This window comes from Gekko japonicus, unplaced genomic scaffold, assembly GCF_001447785.1.
Source record: "Gekko japonicus isolate JY-2015 unplaced genomic scaffold, Gekko_japonicus_V1.1 scaffold551, whole genome shotgun sequence".
NCBI classification, from domain to species: Eukaryota; Metazoa; Chordata; class Lepidosauria; order Squamata; family Gekkonidae; genus Gekko; species Gekko japonicus.
This window is the reverse complement of record NW_015160851.1, coordinates 875,784-899,884: the sequence shown is the minus strand read 5'-3', so window position 1 is coordinate 899,884 and position 24,101 is coordinate 875,784. Positions and strand designations below refer to the sequence as shown.

Genomic DNA, 24,101 nt, shown 5'->3' with positions numbered 1-24,101 from the left:
AGAGAGAGCTGGGGGGGAGAGAGAGAAACTGGGGGGGAAGAGAGAGAAGGGGGGGAGACACTGGGGGGAAGAGAGAGAAGGGGGGAGAGAGAGAGAGACACAGAGAGAGAGAGACTGGGGGGAAGAGAGGGAATGGGGGAAAAGAGAGAGACTGCCCCCCCCGCGAGTATCGCGGGTCCCCCCTTGTAATCCATATTGCCCAATATATTAGTACCTCCGTTCAGTCATCCTGGCATTTTTATGTATTTATTTTATTTCGTTTATATTTCTTTCTCATTTATATTGTTGTTCGGTATAGGTAAAGAAATCTCTTTCTTGTGAATGGATGTGAAGAGTTCTTGTGCCTCTGTTATCAAAACTGCCTTTTGCTGAATAATGAGAACGACATTCCCTTGAATGGTGACAGCTGCTGTATTCTTCTAAAACTTAACAGATGTTTTGACCATGAAATGGAATTAAGGGAACAAAATGCATTTGTGTTACCTACTTGGCACATTTGTGTGACAGGAGAGGAGACAATTGGAAGCCTGAAATCATCTGACATCAGAGAATCACACTAAGTGTGCTGTCTCAAATCATAGAAGATATAGAGTGTTTAGCAGATGGACAGAGGCTTTTCAAGAACATTTGTGTAATTATCTTGCAATTTTCTTGCAATTTTCTAAAGTCATAGGTGGCAAAGAAAAGCAGTTTTGCCTGTTCATTATGGTGCAAAAACTGTTGTTTCACCCATGTGTCATTACACTGCTTACACATGGGCTCAATATGTATAGTACAATTTGCAGTAATTCGTGTTAATATCCAGTCTTACTATATTTCCCCTGAATTTTAAAAAGAAATCTATATTGTTTGTTGACTAACTTTGTTTGGGAAGGAGAAATATATAAGCTTTTAAAAGTTTAGGTTATAGTAATGCTGCAGGCTGTTGTGTGCATACGAAGGCCCATTAAATTCAGTGGGATGAACTTAATTTTGTGAAGGACTGGAGCACTAGGGAAAGGCCCCGCTGACAGTCAGCCCACCTCTGTTTAGTGAGCTGTCAGTTCACTATATTCAATTTGATTCAGAAATTACACAGATTTGGTTTTCTGTCCCATAAATGGAACTGGTATTGGAATAGTATCTTGTGTCTCCATACCTATGAATCACTCCTAGCACACCATGGTTGTCCTTTGGGATATCTGGCTATTATTCCTGGTTGCTGTAATTGTTGTTGATACCTCATTTTTGCAAGAATTTAGCTTTAAAACTTGTGATTGAATAGCATGAAAATATTTGCCTCTACCATGAATGCACTGATTCCAATTAATGTAAAGTAGATGTAGAATGGTTGTGCCAGGACTGAGCCATTCTGTAGATAGCGGAACTTGACAATGACATGTAATAAACATGAGGCACATATATGCTCTGAGCTAGACTTTAAACATCTGAAGCATGGTAGGGAGTGTCAAAGTTAAAAGTATCTGAATGTATAACAGATCACGGGTACATTGTGACTACATGTGTAAACCTAAACTGACGATGTATGGGAACGGTGATTGACTGTGCTCACTGTACATTGTGACTACATGTGTAAACCTAAATGGAACGGTGGTTGACTGTGCTCACCATGTAAAATTCTATAGATTAGAAAAAGATGTCTCACCACCCACATTTGTGAAACTTTACAATTTTTCTGAGCAACTAAATAAACATGAGCTTCAAATAGCAAGAAAGAGGTTCTAGGTATCATCTATCTGGTATAGGTGACATATATTTGGCCAAGAGTTTCAGATTGTTCTTTCAATAAAGAAAACATTCTAAAGTATATACATTTGATTTACATTTTAATTAGATGTGTAACAAACTGTACAGTAGCAGGGAACATTTTTCATGAGTAGCATGTACATTGTTTGATTTGAACCCCATTAGAAGGTTTTGATTTTTTGAAAGGAGAGAATGCGTTCACCTACATAGATCAAGCTGTAAGGAATATTTAGTTTAAAATTGGCTGTTCTATGTTTCATATACCAAAAACCACATATTCATTTTGTTAAAAATAAAGGAGGAAAAGTTGACCAACAGTTTTTGCCAAAATTGAAAATAGAGATCTCAGTACTGCTGACTCTCAGTCTCTTTCCTGCTTAAACCACTGCTACATACACATACACATTCACTTGCTAAATGCTAAAGCTATAAACAGAAACTGTTTCACAATCACTCAATATGACCAAGATGTAGAAATAAGCTAGCATGGTATAGCAAACCTACAGGCCTCTTGATTGTATAAATAACCCTGTAGCCTGCCAAACTTTTATCAGGTCAAAAAGTTGAGTTAATTTTAACATGGTTCCTGAAATATAGTTATTAGTATCAATTGTAAAGGTTTCCCTCTTAAATCCACTTGGTGTCTTTTTGCTAATCTGGTGGAGAATTATACTTACTAGCTTTCAAGTAGTTTTCCAGATAATATGCCTTGTAATGTTAATGGAATTGTTAAGGTTTTAAACTGCCTGTGTATTCATAGAAAGTTTTTAAAAACTTCTTATATGTCTGGATTAATTTCAATTTTTTTCAAATAAATCTTACTTTTGTTTATATTTTATTTTGTTTTGCCCTGGGTTATTCAGAAGCTCTGATACTCACATGAAACTTTGGACGCTTAAAAAGAAATCATACATAGAAGAGACAAATGAGAGTTTAGAAAACAACCAGGAATAACTAAGGATGTAAAAAGCAACAAATTTATTCCTCATTAGTCTCCTGGAATTTATGTGCCCCTAGTATTAACTAATTAAATACATAGTATCCATGTGTTTACCCTTTCCCCCCCTTGACTAACATTAGAAATTATTATTTGAAACAATGGCAACAGTGTAAGAAACAGTAGTATGCTGTCCATTTGCCTGTTCTGCTACTTGCATTTCTCTCAGGAATCCTAATGGGGCACCTCATCTTCCAAATTATTCTCCAGATTTAATGTTTCTGAATTACTTGATTCTGGTCATAGAATTGTACAAATGTGTGAATTATCCACTGCTGATTTGTGTTGTGCAACTCTATGACTTTCCACTCCTCTGCATTCTTTTTGGTTCCATGCAATACATGCACATAAATGAACGTACTATTCAGTACTGAAGGAAATAGCAGTAGGTCTTACAGACTTTGAGTGCTAGGGGCTTACATGGAAGTGGCACATATTGGTTGATCATCTGGAAACTGGCCATAGCAAATTGGTACCTTCAGTCTGATTAAGAGAAAACTAATTCTTCCCATCCCTATTCTTCCAGAATGTCAATATACGACATAGAATGTCAAGATTTTGTTCTTCTACATCTGTGTAGGATGGGAGAAAACAGCCCATTAGCACATGTAGTGGTTGCAGTTACTCGGCACCTAGTCTAAAACATAGAGGACAAGTGCACCCATGGGTGACTTTCTAATTGCAAATATATTTTTTCACTCTCCACTGGTCTGCAGATGTCTGGCGATTCAGATCACTGCCTTTCTCACAGAAGGCTATTTTTGTCGCCTCTTAGATCATGGGGAGGATTTTCCCCGCCCGGTGTGTGTGTGCATGTTAGAGACAAAATAGAGCTGTCCTGACCTTCAGCCATTAACACAGGTTATAGATAGGTTTGGGTGGGTGGCTGCTCATTAACTTGCAGGCTGTCAGCTTGATACTTGCAATTCCGATGAGTAAAATAACATGTAAGATACCTCTTGCACTGGTGACCTGCCTTTTTTTGGTGGGGGGGGGAAAGGCAAACAAGAAATGCTGCAAATAAAGAAACATGGGCTACCCATCCTGGTCCAGTGGAATGAGGCAGACATGCCACGTGAGAAACATCAGCAAAATAGGTACAAGATCTACCACGGCCTCTACACGCATTAACATTCTATGTCCATGAACCTCAGTTACATTTTAGAGACCTGAGCTGCTATAAGATGAGTACAACTGCTTTTATTCATATAGCTCGTATGCTATAATGTTTGGCAAATGGCCGTGGCTCAGTGGTAGAGCATCTGCTTTGCATATGGAAGGTCCAACGTTGAATCGCTAGCAGGTAATGGGAAAGACATCAAACGGAGACCCTGGAGAGCCATTGCCAGTCAGAGTAGACAATAATGAACTTGATAGAGCAAGGGTCTCACTCAGTATAAGACAGAGTACTGTATCTATGTTACATAAACTTATAGCCTTATAGAAATAGTAGAGAACAGGGACGGTGTAAATAGTGGCTTGTTGCCTATGGTCTCTTCCGAGGATGGAAAAGCATGTCTCTTATCACTGAGAGGGAGGTGATTTCTGGGTATTCTCTTTCCCACTTCAGACCCCAGTTTTGACTCCTGCCCTGTTCATGAGGGTTCATTGATTCTCAGGAACAACATCCTTGAGTCCTCAGTGGGCTGCACCAGGAGGAGGAGGAGGCAGAAAAGTCTCATTTCATGAGTGTTGCTCTGCTTACAGATCTCATGGGATGCAAGCCCTGATCCATTTGGATGTGAAGCTCATTACCATCACTGCTGCTACTACTGTGCATTTCTTTAGTAGTGTGCAGGCATGGTGGTGGAAAGTGACTTATGGTGACCCCATAAGGTTTTCAAGGCAAGAAATGTTTTTGGTTTTTTATGGCCCCCCGTAAAGGATTTTTTATTTGCATTTACTAAAAACTACAATGACATTGGGGAGGGAATCTACACACTATAGGAGAAAGAAAAGAAACCCCACTAAAACCCAAGGGTTGGAGGTCACATACAGCTTGTGAAAAATTTGCTTAACAATAGTAAAAAGCTTTCTTTAACATTGAGAGTGATCAATCATCTCACCATTTTAAAGGATGTTTACTTTTACAAAGTTTGCCAAAGTCCCGAAAAGTTGCTTCAATGCTTAACTGCCTCCTGGAATCTCTCCGTACAGTCCATTGCCGCTTTTAAACATGGCCCCCCTTTCTTCTAGCTCCATAACACTTATAAATAGTTCTTAGTGGAGGAGAGTCCCCTCTCCCCCTTCCCTGGGGGGCTTTTGCTTTGTTGTTTCATTTCAACTTTACTCACTCTTCATATGTAGATCAAGTAGATCTTGCCAACAAATATGCTTATTTGCTGCTCAACCCCCACTCGCTTGATGGGGTGTGCATAGCTTAGTCCTTGCCGGAACACAGCAGAGAGACCATCGGAGCAAAGGGACGCCTCAATTTTCCGACAGCGTGCTGGGAAAGAGGCGAGCCTCAGTGCTCCATGACTGGAGACCCTTCACAAGGGCCCCCAGGGGGTGCGAACACTCGCACCCCCTCTCTAACTGCTGGTTTGCAAGCCGCATCCCTGGGAGATCCCAGGAGACACAGCCACCATTAGCTCACCGAAACCCCACCTTCAAGGCAAGAAATGTTCAGAGGTAGTTTGCCATTGCCTGCCTCCATATCATGACCCTGGTATTCCTTGGTGGTCTCCCATCCAAATACTAAGCAGGGCCAACCCTGCTTAGCTTCCAAGATTTGAGAAGATAGGGCTAGCCTAGGCTATCCAGGTCAGGGAAGTGTGTAGATATACAGAAGTAATATGATCCTTACCCAGAGGACTCACGGCTTAAGAAAGAGAGATGATTTTTGTATTTTCCTGTGAGCCACTTCTCAGGTAGAAAAACAATTAAAAAAATCAAATCACATATTAGGGCTTAATGAAACAGTTGCAATAACAGGGGACAACAGAGTTAGCTTTCAGCCAGAAGTACGATAACGGTACATTTATGGAGGTTTTGAAAAGCTTAGTTAGAGAGCAAGCAGGTTCTGAGGAGAGGACTGAACGAGAAGAAGGGTGCACAGGCTCTGGGAGCAGCATGGGGGAGGACCTAAAAGTGTGTGCAGTTTAAAGCAAAGAAAAAGGGTCAAGAGCAGAGTATTTAAAATTCAAGAGCATGATCTAACCTGCAATGACATGCAGATTATTAGAATGATCCTCTGTCCTGTCCTGCACATGCTTTGGTAATCATCGTCTGCATTTAGTGCTCTAGAATTCACCAGTGCTGGATATAGCTACCTTGTCATTTAAACCTCCATTCCCTCTTTGTTTCTACTACCCCCCTGTAATTTTACATCATGAGCAGATTAGTCTGAGAAGACAAGAACGGGTTTCTGTTCCAAGACAGGAACAATCTAACGATGGGCATGGAGCAGAGGGAAGGAGAGCAAGGCATTAGATTATGTGATATAATAGCAAAAATACATGTAATCTTCAATAACATCTCCTTCGGGAGCACAGGTTCTGTGTTCTTCAGTAGTATCTAGCATATATCTTGATGGTGCTTCAATGTTTAATAATTGCTAATTACAGCAGCAGCAGCAGCAGGAACACAAAGCTACATACAACCAAGTGCAAGCTAGTAGCAGGTTTCCATATCAACTCATTCAATTAATTATGATTAATTTTGGCAATTCACAGATGACACATTTCATTTATGGTCCAGATAACAATCTGTATCAGTAAAAGGATGCCATTCCATCTGAGTATGCTCTGTTCCTATAGATACAGAATTTGTTCAGCTCTCATCGCTGCACAAAATATATAAATTCTGTATAGTATAATATGCACAGAGATTTACCCCACAGAGCACTAGTTGGGGAGGGCTGGGTATTGATTCAGTTTATGTTAGTCTTGATCCATTCCCTTTAAACACAACAGAACTTAAATTAATTGAACAGGTTTGTTGTCACTGTTTTCAATTGGTTGGAGCCAATGACTTCCATCTGCCAAGCCTTCCTTCATCAGAAGATGGCTTTGTCTGTTGGAGGAAGACTCTTGACTTAGCACAAGGGAATCTTTAGGTACAAGCCAGTGCACTTAAGTCATGGCTAACTTTAGCAGAACTGGGACCTCTATCTTTCATGTCATACTTCACATTATACTGATGAGTGCAAGAATGAGGGAATAATGTCAGGATTTGCTTGGGACTCTTCCTAGCTAGGGTTGGAACAGTCGTGCTCAGGTCTCTCTTTCAGCACCTCTCCTGAGTTTTATACACCCTGATTCCTCTGTACAAGACCATAGTGAGAGATCATCAGGATGCTGTGGCTACAGCACAAAACCAGTCAACCAAACACTCTTCTGCTTTGTTTAGATACATTAGTCGTACATCCCTCCAGCATGAGTTTTTCTTCTTCTTTTCTTTTTTTGTTCCTGCTTCTGACATCATTTCCTGAGAAGTACATTGGTTTAACAGCATAGCCAGGTCTTCTTCTTAACACACACGATGAAAGAAGAGGTTTAAAATGGATTTCAGTTCTTCTTTTCTCTTGCCATGCATGCTGGTGATTCTGACCATTATTGATGGTAAGTGGGAAGGTTTTCTTTATAAAGCTGGCATTGCTTTGCCTAGGTGAGCAAAAGCCATTATTTTGTTCAGATTTTTTTCCTTGTAAAAGGAGTCTATAGGACTCGGCAAAATACTAGTGTCATAGTCGCCAAAGCATGAAAAGAGGCAGTCAGTCCAAAGTAAGACAGATTTTCTCATAATTTTAACTAGATCCCTTGATATATTGCATTTGTATAAGCAAAAGAAGTAGAGGGATTGAGAGGCTCTGCATGCAGTATAGTGGTTGGAAAGGGAGGACGGAAGACACGGATTTTGGGGTCCTATTCTTGTCTGTCGATGTGACCTTGAGCAAATAATTTTGAGCAGTAGAGAATAATATTGTCAAATCATTCAGGTGCCTGTGTTATATAGGTTTCCAGTGGGTCTTAAGGTCCTATCCAATGTTTTGGAAGATTATAGTTCAGGTCCTTTTGTGCATCGATACACAATTTGGAAAGCAGTGATAATGAATTATAGCAAGGGAATCTAAAATTGTCTAGGTTTACAAAACCCATTCATATACCATTTTTTATTTTTAATAGCGTTAGGAAGGTGGAATTACTTTCTTGCTATATTAATTTGCAGGGCTATCAGTATAAATCTGTGGACCATACAAAGTCATTAAACTATTTTTGGTTTTTATAGATCTATGAATGAGCCAGTCAAAGGTATATATTGAAGTGAGTACAGGTGTTTGCTTAAACAGAACAGTAGTTTAATTTCATAACATTCAACTTACGTAGTCCTTTCCAAACATATTAAATGCTTTGTCAGAATTAAGAGCTACATTGAGGTAGTTTGTAATAATGGATCAGCAAGTAATATTCTTTAAAAAGATGCATATCTAATTTAAATCTGATATATAAACTGATTAACTCATGAATGAAGGTTTTTGCTCTCAGTATGTAACCTGCTGCCCCCCCCCCACGAGTGCTTTTTTCCTGGACAATTTTATTTTAGTAGAGCCTTGGATTTTTACTCAGATGAAATGCAGTTTTGGAGTTATGAGCTACATGGTGAAAATATGTATTTATCAATTAATATAAAGTTTTCTCATCTTTTAATATTAAAGATAACAGTGTTAGCTCTTTGATAATGCCACCTTTTAATGGATGTAATGTCACCCTTTCCTAGATATCCCATAGGCTTTCAATATACAGGTCATTTTGCCTAGAAATTTCTTTTGAAGCAGGACAAGTGCCTTTTGTAAGGGGCCAGTGATAAAGCTGATGTGTGGGATACATAAAAATAATTACTGTGCTTTCTGATTGTTCCAGGCAGGGCTTGTGCTGACATAGAACGGCTCACTGGAATCGTTGGCAGCAAAATTGTCTTCCCACTAGAAGTTCAAAATCAAAGCTATTTCTCAGTAGCCATAAATGGAATGACCCATTCAGTCAACTCTAAGGACTGTTTCAAATATGGTAAACGGCAGATGTGCCTGAGAAATGGGTCTCTGGATTTGGAAAACATAACACAAAGTGATGAAGGGATGTATCAATTTCTTTCTCAAAATGAGAACAAAACTTTCTTCCTGAGAGTACTTGGTAAGTGTGGTTATTTTCTAGTCAACAAAATCTAAGAGTGTAATTGACAGCTATGGCTTTTGAGTATGATTTTAAGCATGTTTCCACAGAATTAAGTGCCACTGATATTCTTAGGGCTTATCCCCGAGCACAATTGCAGCATTAAGAACAACTGGAGGACTTGGATTCAGTTTAAATTCAGACTTCTGTTTTCTAATTTGATTTGATTTGTTTGATTTATACCCCACCCTCCCCACTGAAGCAGGCTCAGGGAGGCTGATTTCTACTGGACTGATTGTGTAATCCTATGCAGATTTACTTCAGTCTAAACTGATTGAAATCAGTGGGTTTAGACTGGGCTACTTCTGCATGGGATCGCACTGTCAAGGCCTGTATGCTCAGCTGTCTCTTGAGTACAACCTCCTCCCCTCCCTACAGCCCCACCCAAACAACAACTGTAAAACTGCCAGATGCTTTACCCAATTGGTTATGACTGAGAACAATTTGCAAATGTAGACTGAACAGCAGCATGCCAGTTATGGTTGTACTCACAACAAACTTTTCAGATGATCCATTTCACCGTGTGCCCAATGCAACCTAGGCTGAAATTTAAGCAAATAATTGGTTGTGTATAGAGCTGTTGTGTTGTTTTGCCCTCAGTCTAGTTTAATCCAACACTGGCTGCCATCAGACAGGTGGCTTGGCATGGTCTGGAAGCACCTCTAACTTGGTCCAGGTGTTTTTTGTACCGGGAGAATCGTGATCAGACATCACGCTGATCACCATGGCCACTGGCAGCTCCTCTGCGGCATCAAGTCTGCTGCTGCTGCCGCCTTCTTGCCGGCTTCCTGCTCCAGCCCTACACGTCTGCCTTGCCTCTCTTCGCTCTCCTGCCCGTCCTTGCTTGATCACTCCTGGGCTCGCATAAGCAGTGTCAAATGAGCCTTGGGTGAATAACTGCTTATGTGCTCATCGCTAAAAGCTTTAAAAAATGCCGACAAAAGTGGAAATGAGCAATCTGACTTCCCAAAAGGCTTCACCCCTCAAGAGGGTGATCAGACACCTGCAGAAGCACTGTGAAACCAGGAGGATCCATAAATACTGGACTGTCTGTGTTGTCAGGAAACTCGGGGTTGAGCTCAGGGACCCGATGACTGGGGAATAGTAGCTAGATGTGGCTGTCTGGACACGCACGTTAGATCCATTGGGGAGAAGCAACGACAATTGATCAAAAAGCTCCTCTGATCGCAGCCACTGTTACCTTTTTGCAGGAGAGGCAGAAGTCAACAAGTTTCTGGCATAGAGAAACAGTGACACAGATCTCAAGTATCTGATTGCAATTGGGGGCTCTCCCCCCCAAAAAAAATCTGTGCTGAGCATTCCTCCATTATTAACTGCAGTTTGAGCTCATAGATATAGCATCCTGTTTCAGAAACAACAAAAGTAAAGGAATAACACTTGGAACTGACAAAGTTTATTTATGCATTTATGCATTTATTTATTTTATTAGATTTATATACCCCCCTCTCCAAGTGGGCTCAGGGCGGCTAACAAGAATTAAATAATACCCTTAAAAGTTGGTTGCTAGAAACACTGTACAGAAGAACCATCACTCTTTTTATTACCAAGTTCCTTTTTGATAGGAATTGCAAGGACTCTGGGAAGGAAAGGGTTTTGTTCAAAGTTGCTCTGAGCCTGCCTTGGCAGCGAGGGTGGGGTATAAATTGGAATACATAAATAAATAAATAAATAAATAAATAAATAGTAGGATGGCAGTTTATTAAATCTGAGAGTAAAACCGGAGAAAAACCGGGGTTTTTTTCCCGGGGGGGGGGGGGACACACACACGCAGGAATGGAGCTCCGGAACCTCTTTGATAAAATTCTTTTTAAAATGTTCAAAAGTTCATGAGTTTATCAGTACACAGATTGAAAACGTCATTTCCCTCTTGAGAGTTCTGGCACCTCTTTTTTTTTTTTTAAAGGCCTGAGTAAAACAAAGCATGGTAGGCTAGGCTGGTCCACTTATGACAGCTCAAAAAAATACCAAAAAAGAGTCTGGATCTAGAAGGAATGGAACACCGTGTATGGGAGCCAGTCTCATTTAAATACAACTCTCAAGTAGGGCCATAGCCAGGATGAGGCCAGTGATTGCACTGCCGGTCATGGAGCACTGTTTCATTCCCCGTGGTGTTTAACAAAAAAAGAGAAATTTTAGGAACACAGAAGAACGTTGAGACCCATAGCCCCTCTAGTCTAGTCCAGCATCCTGTTTCACACAGTGGTCAGCCAGTTGCTGACAACAAGGCTTCCTGGTAGTGGTGTTCAGAGGAAGGCTGTCTATATTTGTGCTCCCTCCTGTCACCTAATGGCAAAAATTGAGAACTACAGTTGACATCACAAATGCATTGGTGCCCTAGTGGGTACAGCTTTGTTAGGGATTTCAGTTATGATTTAATATACTATATGAATGTTTTGTGCCTTCCCTCTAATTCATGTTTAAATTGTGATCACAGACTGTATGGAATTTGGCCCCATGAATATTCCCACTGCAAGCTTTGGGACAAAGTGACAAATACGCAGAGCATTTAAAAATGATCCAGAATGATCAAGGAATGGCAGTCATGAGCTCATGGAGTCCACAAATTATTTATTATATTTCTTTCTTGCATTTATAGCCCACTTGTCTTCTGCCTTGGAAATCAGAGGTAGCATACACATACGGTTCCCAGGGAATCCCCCAACCAGGCAAAGCCAGATTCAGATTCAGACCAGCTTGGCTCCAGCATAGCAGTTGTATCATGAAGCTGCCTTATACTGAATCAGACTGCTGGTCCATCAAAGTCAGTATTGTCTAATCAGACCAGCAGCAGCTCTCCAGGGTCGCAGACTGAGGCCTTACACACCACCTCCTGCCTGATCCTTTAACTGGAGATGCCAGGGGATTGAACCTGGGACCTTTTGCTTGCCAAGCACGTGCGCTGTCACTGAGCCACCCTGGGACCTATTCTTCCACATTTAGAGAAAAATCAATCACATTTCAGTCCCACTGAAATCCATTGTACATGTTGCAATTAACTTAAACAAATTCTCATTGACTTCAATAAGACTTGAGCAAGGATAACATTCTTTGGGTCGGAGGCCACTGTTTCCACTGGGTCAAATTCACATAGACCAATGTCCTGTCAAATTAACTTTTCTCCTCCTATTTGGTTGTCACCATACCATTGCCTAGAGCTGCCTCCAACTGTCCATATCCATTGCCTTCCTGGTGGAAAAGCAGAGCTATCCTGTGAAGTGGGTGATCTCTCTAGTGATGTTTATTGGACCCTGAATGGGAGCCATCTGAATGATTCAGACATTTGTGTGAAGGATGGTGGAAGGAAGATTGTTTTGGAAAAAAGAGTGAGTGGAAAGCTGACCTGCCACAGAATAAACTCTCCTACTAACTTCTCCACTGAGCTGTTGTGTGATGATGGTAAGCTATACTACCTCTCCTTGTCTCTATCTGTAGATTTCTTGAAAATATTTTCTTTTGGGTTTTCTCTGTGACTATTTAGCATTTCAGGGATTCTCAGACATTGCAAAATAACCAAGATGATATGCCAGGATATATGTACACAGAGTATTACTGAGGGGACATTCCTCCACTAGTTGGCAGAAGTATGGCCTTGGATCCCAAATGGCACAGTTTGGGTGGGACAGAAGATTGCAACAGGAGGGAGAGAAAGGAAATCCAGCACAGATGCAGAGCAGCTCCACTTGCACTGCACAGGACCCAAGCTGCAGTCTGTGGACACATTCCCCTACGTGCATTAAGAATGAATCCACCCTCCCTCCACTTGCCACATTAATTCAATTAATAGCACCCTGTATGTGCAATTCTCTTCCTTTCTACACAAAGTAGCTATTGGGATATTTGGTTAATATAGCAGAATTTTGCCCAGTCATAGAAGCATGATATTGAGTGCAGTAGATAAATCTCCCAAGACGTGTATTGCAGATAAAAGGTAAACTTACATTTATTCAAGTAGATCCAGTTCACATTCAGGCTGCAGTCAAAAGAAGAGAGAGAAGCCTAATCCAAAGAGTACTTTCCCTACTGTGAATGGCCAGCTTGTCCGGCATCATGGGTGTGGGAGTATGAGGGCACTGAATCTGCAGGAGAGGCCTGCAGAGACATGTGTCTCCATGGAAGGCCTTGCGGAGAGAGTGGGAGGACAAAGTGAGCGAGAGAGGAGGGGTCAGAGGGCAGCTCCCAGGGTAAGACAAAGAGAGGCATCCCATTCAAGGAGATAACACCTATACTCGGAGTACTGTAGCACCCCCCAATGTCCAGTCTTTCGCTCCAACACTAGCACAGGTCCCTGACAGTGTTCCCTCTAAGCTGAGTTAGTCTGAGTTAGCTCACAGTTTTTTAGCCTCTGTCTCACACATTTTTGTCTCAGCTCAGGAAGGATCGCTACAGAGCAAACTAATTTATGCAGTAGCCAAATGGCTCGCTCACAACTTTAATGCCAGTAGCTCACAAAGTGGAATTATTGCTCACAGGACTCCGCAGCTTAGAGGGAGCATTGGTCCCTGACTGTTTCTGCTATTGACTCAGCTTCAGTGGGAAGAGAGACCTCTGAATTGTCCCATACAGGTGGGCCATAGGCTAATGTAGTTCTGCTCCTTGTGACATCAAAATCCTCTAGCCTTGAAACATACCTGAATGTGTCAAATTTATTTCCCTTGTCTAAAGGATACCCTCTACCTTGAAATCCCCATTCACCTTGTCTCTCAACACAGATACCATTAATTTGAACATTTTCCCAGATCCACAATAGTCAGAGCATCCATCTGTATTCTTGCCAAATGACACTGCCCCTAACATTTTCCTAATCCTTGTTTATTCTTTCCAAAATAATCACCAATTACTAGCAGCTTACAATTAAATTTCCTCCATCTGGCCTCATTCATAGATGCAAAATGAGTAAATCATTCACAATATAGGCAATCTTTTCTGCTTATTAATGTTTTTGCCCTGGACCAGTAAGACTAAACAACAACAACAAAAGTCCGGAGGAGTTTCTTTGCTATTCATACTTGGTGAATGTTTTGAATGGATTTCAGTCAATGGATTGCTCACAGACTGCTAACTGCAGGCAGTCGTGCATGGCTTTGATATTTACAGTTCAATAGCTGTGCTGTGCCCTCCCCCCTCCCCCCCATCACAGAGAGCTATTTCTGCTCTTTCATTTCAGCCTGCAATCTGAGGAGCTGTAGCAACAGCTGCAAGTCTTAGCAAATAGTGTCACAGGGGCTTATAATGTGCCTATCTGTCTAAATGTTTCTATGCAACTCATCGGGGCCACCAAACATCCTGCACTATTCGTGCCACTTCCCTTCATGCACATCCCGTCTGCACACTAAAAATATTATTAGAACAGAGACTGAGCTTTGTTTTTTCTAAGCATTGTGTGTGTGGCTCTCCACTGGACAGGAAGTGCCTCCCAGGGCAGACTGGTAGGTGGCAGGGTAGGGAAAGGGCTGGTGGGCGCACCTTCACCAGTGGTGCCCCAGGCAATCACCTAGGGTCACCTAGTGGGCGGGTTATTCCTGCCTTTGGGAAGAAAGAGATATATGGAAGAAAAGAGCACAGGGAAGCTTTTAAAGCCTCTACTATCTAAACAACCACCTGAGCTACACAGGCAGGTCTGAGGCATTTAGAGACTGGCATTTAAGTATCTGGGATGTGTAAATCTTGCATTATCTAGTAAAGGACATCCGCTTCCAACTGTTGCCTACTAGATAAGCAAACCAGTAGTCACTTTTCAAAATAATCTACCTGCTTGAAAAAAATAACAATACCTGGCATTAATATATCACTTTCTATGCCCAACATTCTTCATGCATGTTATCTCACTGTAATCCTTACAATAGCTTTGTACAGTAGGCCAGTACTGTTATCTCTATATTGCAGGTGGGGAGGTTTGCCCATGGCTCCTTAGAGAGTTCTGAGCAGAAGTGAGACTTGAATCACGCAAGGGATCTTGCGGATCAAAGCCCATTCCTTTACCCTTTAAGCGATATGAGTTCCATTTCCTCCCATTGGCTTGAGATTGACTATCGGGAGAGCAAGCATTGGTTTCCTGGGTTTTTACTGCATAAGCACTGGCTGTTTCTTTCAACCAGGGGATCTTCTGAAGCACCCTCTGTTCCTCGTCATTCTGGCAGCGTCTGGAGGGGCTGCAGTCCTTTTGTCCATTATTGTGTCCCTGATCACATGCTGCTGCATGAAAAACAAACATAACTTCATTCCGGTGCCTGCAGGTAAGTATCATTTTGCATGGTGCATCCATCACCTTCCTTTTGAGATGATTCTCACCGAAGAATCTGAGCTCATCCCAGTGTTCCTAGTTGCATATCCACTGTAGCCAGACAACCCAGAGTTTGCAGTCAGTCACAATATGGTTCTTCGGATCACTTGCAAAAAAATATCCTTGTCCTCATCCTTTTCTACTTTTTAGATATTTTATTCTTATTACATTTCCACAAAAGCGCTTTGCTCTTAGGGTTTGATTTCATCACCTTCCATGACGTAGAGTCCCCTGTGTGTCCCTCCATTCCCCCTACTTGCCTCTGATCAGGGCTAATTCACACATTATTAAGTCCTTGTGTCCTCCCAGTGGCCAATATGAATCCTTTCAATCAGATGCACCCTGGAGTTCCATGCTCAGAACCTTATTTCCAGGTGGGCACAGTTCTGATTCAAATCAGAACCCTGGTGTGCAAGGAGAGCAGGTTTAAGCTTTCTCCTGCATGCCATTTTCCTAAATGGACCAGGGGAGCAACCATATGTCCTGGTTTGGGAAATATAGATATGCTGCTACCAGTACATTTCCACAACACTACAAATAGCAACCCTCCATGGCCATTTCAGCCCAAGAAAATGGCACACAGGGGAAGGCTTATTCCTCTTCTAACTGAATGCCATGGTCCTGATCCAAATCATGGACCCACATAAACATAAGGATTTTATAACATGTGAATCGGCCCTTAGGCTTCCTGCTTGCTTGAAGAGCGCCTACAGATAATGTGTCATCCGTTGCCCAAATTTCTCATCAAGCCTACTCAGATCTTTCTTTAAAGCTTCATGCTCCTCCTTACATGAACTCTACACTTCCAAGAGAATGGATCCCTTCACTGATTCACCACATTGGGATGGTTCCTATTGTAGTACTATAAGCACATGAAATATAAATTAAAAAATCAATATGGCTCCATAGGCTTTAACACCAGAAGAGGCTTCATCACAAACACCAGGGGCATCCAGGCATGTGGAAGCATAACGATGCCACCATGATATATCTGCAGGAGGTCTCTGAGTAGAACGAAACCACTGGAACACACACAGTTTTGTTAAGTTTGTCACCAGATTCAAGGAATTCAGCACCCAAACCACACTCTAGTAGATGCTCCAGAAGTTCAGCAGAATACAGATGAGGAAATCTGGATCCATTGATCTTAGTCCAGAGAGGAACCTAGAAGTCTTATCTAGCTCTAAGTGGGGTTAATATCACAGGTTGGCTTTACATTTGCCTTTAGTTGTTATCCTATTATATATTCACCTTTCCTTTTCCTTTTCTCCCTCATCTGAATTGAGGGTGTAAACTTTTCAGAGTAGCCCCCTCCCCTTTTGCTTTGTAAGGTGTGACACATTTGGAAGTGGGAAACATTAAAAAGGATTTTTATGGCACCTTAAAGACTACCAGGTTTATTATGCCACTGTAGTAATTAAGGTGCCAAGTAATCTATTTTTGGTTTTGCTGCATCAGTCTAACACGGCTATCCACAGGAATCTGCACTTTTGAAGAGGCTATTTATGCGATTGCATAGGGATTCTGTTGTCTGTCTTGTAGATTTTATAGATAAATGGGAGTATAGATTTAAGAGATTTGGTGATGGTAAACTTTGATAGGTCAGACTGGTTGGGTCCTTTCAGCCTCTCAATATGCTCTCCTACAGAAGATGAGAAGGATGAGGGGATCACCCTGTCTGCCATTTCCAGTGAAGGACCAAAGAGTTCCCCTAATGGAGACCACTGTGACGCTACAGATGCCCTTGCTGCCAGCACCACCAATCCAGGTGAGTACATTGGTTTGGGAAACTATTATTTGCTAGCAAAGATATGTAGGAAAGGACAGTTGGACAAGATGTGCTTAGAACCATAGAGTTGGAAGGTACCTCCAGGGTCATCTAGTCCAACCTCATGCATAATTCAGGAAATTCACAAATACCTCCCCCCCCCACCCTCAGTGACCCCTGTTCCATGCCCAGAAGATGGAAAAAACCCCAAAAAACCCTCCAGGATCCCTGGTTAAACTGGCCTGGAGAAAAATTGCTTCCTGACCCCAAAGTGGCGATCAGCATTTCCCTGGGCGTGTAAGAAAGGGCCACAAGAATTAAGCACTGATGCAACCCTTCCTGCCCTCCTTCTCATGATCTGCCTAAGTTCACAGAATCAGCATTGCTGTCAGATGGCCATCTAGCCTCTGCTTGAAAACCTCCAAAGGAGAGCCCATGACCTCCTGAGGAAGTCTGTTCCACTGAGGAACTGCTCTGTCAGGAAGTTCTTCCTAATGTTTATCCAAAAACTCTTTTGATTTAATTTCAATCTGTTGATTCTGGTTCAACATTCTGGGGCCACAGAAAACTTGTGCAGATGCTTCTAAAACCAGCTGTCCCTGGGCATTATTGGAAACAAGAGCAGAGACAATGGGTAGCGGCCATGGAAGTGCCCTCCCCTTCTTAGTATCCTTTGAGTAGGCCCAGTTCAGATATATCCAATGATGCAAAGACGCTTGAAAAAGGTGCTGTATGGTGGCAGCTCACAACACAGGCTGTTTGCATTGAGTAGAGGGTTACTCTGATGGTTCCTAAAGTCTTTGTATGCAATATGGGTAATTGGCATGGAAAGCTATTCTGTACATTATTCTTTATATAGAAAATGTATATGCTACCTACACAGAAAATGAAGCCAATGTGGTTAGAGCAGGGGTGTCAAACATGTGGCCCGGGAGCTGGATCAGGCCCTTGGAGGGCTGCAATACGGTCCACAAGGCCCTGGCTGTTTCCCGCTTCCTTTTCCAATTCTGCTGCTGCTACATCACAGCTTACTTTACCAGACTCTCAGTCGCACAGGAGAGATAGATAGGCAAGACTCTCCTGTTCAGTTGAGAGAGTCTGGTAAAGCACTGGCTAAGGCTCCTCCTCCTCCTCCTCCCAGAGCTCGCTTCCTGGCCAGGCTGCCTCAATCGTATACAGGAGACAAAGGGAAGCCTTTCTTTCCTTCCACTAGTGGAGGCTCCTCCCTGAAGGGAGGCAGGGAGGGAGGGAATGAGGGAGAGCTTGCTTTGCTGGGCTGCCTCAATTGCACAGCAGAAATACTAGGCACCTTTAAGGCCAACAAAGTTTTGTTCAAGGTATGAGCTTTTGTGTGCCTTGCTACAGTGTGTGTGTATTCTGTTGGGCTCCTTATGGTGGTTGTATGTATGTTTTGTTGGGCTCCTTATGCCATGGCTCTCCTGGGTGCAACTGGGTTCCCTCCCCCTTTTCACTGTGTTCATGCCCTCATGATCCAGTCTTTCTCAGTAAGAAAGCAATGTGAACTATTTTAGAGGAGGAATAACAACAAGCCAGTGGATTAGGCTGAGAGTGTGCATCCAGACCAAGTTCACCCAGCATATTTCCTTTGTAGGAAGTTGTAGAAGGCTGGGGAAGACTATAGTTTTGTAGACAAACAAACAGCCCTCAGTCTTTGTCAGGATGCCTTCTCATGTTCTTGACCGCACATGTAGCAACTTATGTACAAAAGCTTGCAATGCCCAGCCATTTCATGTTTTCTCCTGGGTCCTAGGCTCAGAACACTGAGCATGAAATTTCTATAATGACTGTCAATAAATCAAAAGTAGGTTTTCAGCTTACAGATACACACCTGAACAGCATACTCAAGATTGCTACAGCACAGACATTTTGATGCAATAATTCAGAGCAAGAGGTGTCAGTTATCAGAGACTGTTAAATAGAAAAAATATTGCAAGAGTGCTAGTGTTTTAAGCATGTTTTATTTAAAGTTTTAAAAATCTTTAACTGTGTTTGTCTGTGTCCTTTATAAATTTATATCTCCGCTACCTGGCATTACATTTTATGACACACATGGCCCGGCCCAACAAGGTCTCATTTATGTCAGATCTGGCCCTCATATCAAATGAGTTCGACACCCCTGGGTTAGAGTGTCAGACTAGGATCAGGGAGACTCGGGTTCAAGTACCTAGTCTGGCATGGAAGGTCGCTGGGTGACCTTGGGCCAATCACACATTCTCAGCCTAACCTACCTCACAGAGTCATTGTGAGGATAAAATGGAGGGGAACAGTGTAAGCCGTTTTGGGTCCCCAGGAAGGAGATAGGTAGGGTATAAATCAAGCAAATAAATAAATAAACTGAAGGTGTCTCACAAAGTAAAAACAATACAAGAACAACATTACTGGAATCTTGTTACCCACCCAGAGCCCGCTTGCGTGAAGAGCGGGCTATAAATACAGAAAATAAAAATAAATAAATAAATAAATAGAAAACACAAGGTAAGAATTATCCAGAATAAAACAAGCCATAAAAACCACTGTGCCACCACTGAAACAGCTCTGATCTGGTTTCTACCTATTCCCCATCTTACTGGAGCATAAGGGCTGTTTTGTTACTCCCTGTTGTACGAAAGATAGTTTCTCTGTATCAGTCTGTAAGCAGCCACACAAGAAGAAATGTGCTTGAGAAAATGCCAGAGTGTCCCTAGCATTCCCTGGTGATGTGTCACTTCTGGGCACGTGGGGAGTGATGTCAGTGGGTTAGGTCACTGGTGATGCCCCCCATTTGCCTCCCCCTTTCCCCACTGACCAGCTGAGCCGTGGTGTGGAAACACCTGATGGCAGTGGGGGCAGGCCCTGTGCTCAGCTGGGGAGCAGCAAGCCTGATATTTCCATCACCAATTTGTTTCCTTTAAGGTCCTGGGAGTTCCAAACCAGAGGCTGGAATGGATCCAAATTCCAAGGTGGAGCCTGAAACAGAACCAGGACATCAAACAGAGGCAGAGGCTGTGACAGAAATGGAGTTTCGAGAGGTCATGGTTGACACTGCACCCCCGGAAGCTGTGGGTGACTGTTTCCCTGATCCGGCTGATGCTTGATCAGATGTGCTCCCTTTGTCCCATCCTGAAGCCCTGAGAAGTGGTGCTTCTTCATTCCAGTGATCATTTCATAATAATACTGCCCTTTGTAAAGCACCTGCATACAGAAAGCCAAGCCTGTAACTTACTTACTTAAATATGGTTCTCACAGATGCTTCTTTTAACAGCAATGAGATCCAGATTTAAGAATGCTCCACCCTCTGCTTTTGATAATTTTCTCCTTTGATCCCATCTCTATTTTTCCGGTTTTTTAAAAAAAATTCCTCTAGTTTTTGTTCTGCTTAAGCGGAATGGCTACAAATTTCCCACGTGGGCATCCCAGGATTTCATCCTGCAATTAGAACCTAGATTTTGAAACCATTGGGTGGAACACCCTCAGTGGCCTCCCATAACCTGGGAGAGGTGGGATGTGCAAACAGAGAATGTTGCCAACCTCTTGCTCTCCTGGATTTGAATGATGGAACTGCTGATCCTTGGACCCTGCGTATATATGCCTGACATCAGTGCTTTCTGAAGCCTGCTGTACCATGACCCACACTTCCAGCTCTAAACCCTTTACTTAGTTCTCATTATCACAGGCTGAAAGGAGAGGTCCCCTGGCTTCACTACTGCATAACTTTTGCAGAAAATCACCAAGTCTTTCACTATCCAGGTGCTAGTTCACAGTGTGGGACTCACAAGCAGTGTAGAACAGGAGGTTTGTTTTTTCCCCCCTTTGGGGGATAGAATTTGCGTCATAAATAGAATGCTGGGCCAAGCAGTTTCCCAGCTCTCAGCAGCCATGTAGTGCTTTTTGAGGGCTTGGTGATTTGCTGCAGGTGTTTTATTACTTTGCTTCTCTGTTGTGGAACTCCTTCCAGCTTCCTGAGTGCAAGGCTCGGGAAATGCAGGCATCTTCCAAGTGCAACTGTTCTTTTTGTGATATGAATGCCTTGGCCCCTGCTTAGATATAATGGCTTGGCTGCTGCCTGGAAAATTGCAATTACATCTGCTCTTTTGAGTTGGATATTGTATTCTACATGTTCTCTGTGGAGAAATTAGCTGAATGAATACAAATAGTTTTAGTTATAACAAATTATTATAAGGCGTACCACCTTCTAGCCTACTTGCACTCGACAGGTATAATGATATAAAAATCATCTGGTCCGGGAATATCATTTCATGTGGACAAGTAATAGTTGTACCTTGTAATATATGAATGAACATTCCCATCAAATATTTCTTTGGCTTTCTTAGGACCTGGTGCATGTATAGGTAAATAATATTAAAATATATTTGTTTTTAAAGAAAGTTCAGAAGAAATGGCAATATTATTTCCCCCTGTGTGGTTTTTCATTAGTCTCTTGGTTTTTCATAAGTCTCTTTACAGGGTACTTAGCACCACTTTGTGATAACTTTCAGTTACTTTTCATTATAGTGAAAATGTGCTCATATTTCTCTGTCCTTTTCCCACTGGCTATTTACTTTCTTCTATATTTCTTCCTTTTGTGTGCCTTTTCTTTCCATGTCCTGTCTTCCTTTTGTTGCTCTACCCATGCTTCCTTATCTCATTGTACGAAAGAAGGTCCATAGCGGTCTACCAAATACTACTAATGGGGAGGCACTCTCTGCTTCTGAGAATCACTCCACTCTTTTAGGATTGAGGTCCAGTAGACAGGGACCTTGGTTCTTATATAGCTTCTAGTGCAGTGCAGGTGCTTTTGTAAATACAGTAGCGAGTGATGACTAACCAATCCTATTTTGTTAGAACTCTGTCCACAGTGCCAACTCATTGTCTGAAAACATTCCTCTAATCACTACTGCCATCGTCTATGAATGTGGACTCACAAGATGTACTTTCACTGTATAATTGAAAAAATGTAAACTATTTTTTGCTGTCAAGTCACAGACAATTTATGGCAACCCCATAGGGTTTTCAAGGCAAGAGGCAGTCATAGGTGGTTTGCCATTGCTTGCCTGCATAGCAGCCATAGACTTCCTTGGTGGTCACACATCCAAGTAATAACTAGGGCAAACCCTGCTGTCCCGCTGCAGACTCCTCAGCGACCTCCGAGGCCACTGCGGCGTGACCCGCACTGGACCCATGATGCGCCTCGGAGGACAGAGCACACACCACGTCATGGGTTCCTGGGATGCCAAGGACCGTGACAATGCCGGAGACCGCCCCGGCACTGGGGAAGCCAAAGATGGGTGCCTGGGATCCCCATGGCGGCCACCCCCAACAGAGAGACAGCTCAAGACAGAGAGACAGCCCGAGACCGGCCCGCGCCATCACTGGGAGAGGCGGGGCACGCGCACTCGGTCTTGGCTGCGCAAAGGCTGGAGAAGCGCGACCTTACCAGAGAGAGGAAGGCAAGAGATGCTGCGGCAGCTGGCATCAGACCCCGGGTCTTCCCCTGAAGGGACCACGCCTGCATACATCCCGGCTCAGGAGGGGAGTCCCAGGGAAACCCAGGGGGACGGGACCAGAGAGGGAGTCCCAGGGAAACCCAGGGGGGCCGGACTGGGGTGGAAATGCACCATAGAGAAAGCAGCTGGGGTGATTGGCATGCTGAGGGAGCAGTGACATAACTGAAGGGGGAAAGGAGTATAAAAGGAGGGAAGATGACGAGAGTCGGGGAGGATTTCGGTGGCAACCGGCTTGGATACTCAGAGAGACAGGTTGGATCGGCTGTTGACCCCGGGGCAGAAGGCTCTGATAGTGATGGAACTCCAGGCTTCTTCCTCCCTTCCCTCCTGACTCCTCTGCAAGCACGGCTAGTGGTCCTCCAGGGCCTGGGGCCACCCCGGGGCACGACACCTGCATAGCTTCCAAGATTGGGCTAGCCTGGGCAATTGAGGATAGCTGAATTTTAAAGGAAATATTTTGGAGATTCTGATTATTATTTTTTTCAGTTTTGCAAGTGAAATCTGAAAAGTCCAATTTCAGGGAATAAATCTCTGATCATATGCGTGAGGTAACTGCTATTCTGTTTTGTTCATAAAGACCCCGTAAACCAGATGTACTGCATATGTATATATGCATGTGCCATCAAGTTGCAACCAAAATGGCGACCCCAGCAAGGGGTTTCAAGGCAAGCGAGAAGCAAAGGTGATTTGCTATTGCCTTCCTCCATAGAATCTTCCTTGGTGATCTCCCATCCATGTACCAACCCTGCTTAGCTTCTGAGATCTGACAAGATTGGGCTATACTATACCGTTCCTCATCCTGATGTGTAGCATAGCCCTCAGAAATAAGTCGCACTAAGGATGAAGACCTGGAAGATCCAAACTCTTCAATAAAAAACTTGCTCAAAATAATACGAGACTATGGTGCAGTAGCCGGCCTCAAAATAAATATAAATAAGACAAAAATCTTAACAAAAAATTGTAACAAGGAAGAAATAAAAGAACTACAGGAAAATACAAATGTAGAAATTGTCAGGAAAATCAAATACCTAGGTATAAACATCTCAAATAACAACAACAACTTATACGAAAACAATTATAAGGTAATACTGGAAGAGACCCAAAAGGACCTATTAAGATGGCAAGACCTACAAATATCCTTTATGGGTAGAATATCAACAATAAAAATGAACGTATTGCCAAAAATACTATATATAGCTCAATGTATTCCCATTCTAAAAAACAATAAATTTTTCGATGAGCTAAACAAGATGACTAGGAAGTTCATATGGCAGGGGAAAAAATCCAGAATTAAACTAAAATCTCTGAAAGAGAAAAAAACCAAAGGAGGACTCAGCCTCCCAGATTGGAATATGTACTACCAAGCGGCTGCAATGGGTTGGGTCCGGGACTGGGTCCTACTGGAAAATAAAAGATTACTTAAGTTAGAAGGACACGATCTGCACATGGGCTGGCACGCCTATGTGTGGTACGAGAAAGATAATGTGCATAAAAACTTCTCGAACCATATAATAAGAGGTCCATTAATGAAAATATGGAATAAAATAAAAGAACAACATTATAAGAAAATACCAAAATGGGTGGCACCCTTGGAGGCTTTCGTAATCCCAAC

The 24,101-nt window shown here is 42.6% G+C and overlaps 1 protein-coding gene across 1 annotated transcript; it reads left to right on the top strand.

Annotated features, from left to right (window-relative positions):
• Window positions 1-7,232: 7,232 nt before the first annotated feature.
• On the top strand, window positions 7,233-21,224 carry LOC107118550. Its single transcript, XM_015420917.1, has 6 exons — window positions 7,233-7,308; window positions 8,608-8,877; window positions 12,091-12,333; window positions 15,033-15,170; window positions 16,866-16,985; window positions 19,899-21,224. The coding sequence occupies exons 1-6, from the start codon at window positions 7,248-7,250 to the stop codon at window positions 20,078-20,080; spliced, it is 1,014 nt and encodes a 337-aa protein (XP_015276403.1). The 5' UTR covers window positions 7,233-7,247; the 3' UTR covers window positions 20,081-21,224.
• Window positions 21,225-24,101: the final 2,877 nt, after the last annotated feature.

What these genes read in the sequence shown, in the direction of transcription:
- LOC107118550 (XM_015420917.1), top strand. Translation starts at nt 7,248, where the DNA reads ATGGATTTCAGTTCTTCTTTTCTCTTGCCATGCATGCTGGTGATTCTG. An exon ending in TTTCTTCCTGAGAGTACTTG is followed by an intron (nt 8,878 to 12,090) that starts GTAAGTGTGGTT and finishes ACCATTGCCTAG; the next exon opens with AGCTGCCTCCAACTGTCCAT. An exon ending in TGCCAGCACCACCAATCCAG is followed by an intron (nt 16,986 to 19,898) that starts GTGAGTACATTG and finishes GTTTCCTTTAAG; the next exon opens with GTCCTGGGAGTTCCAAACCA.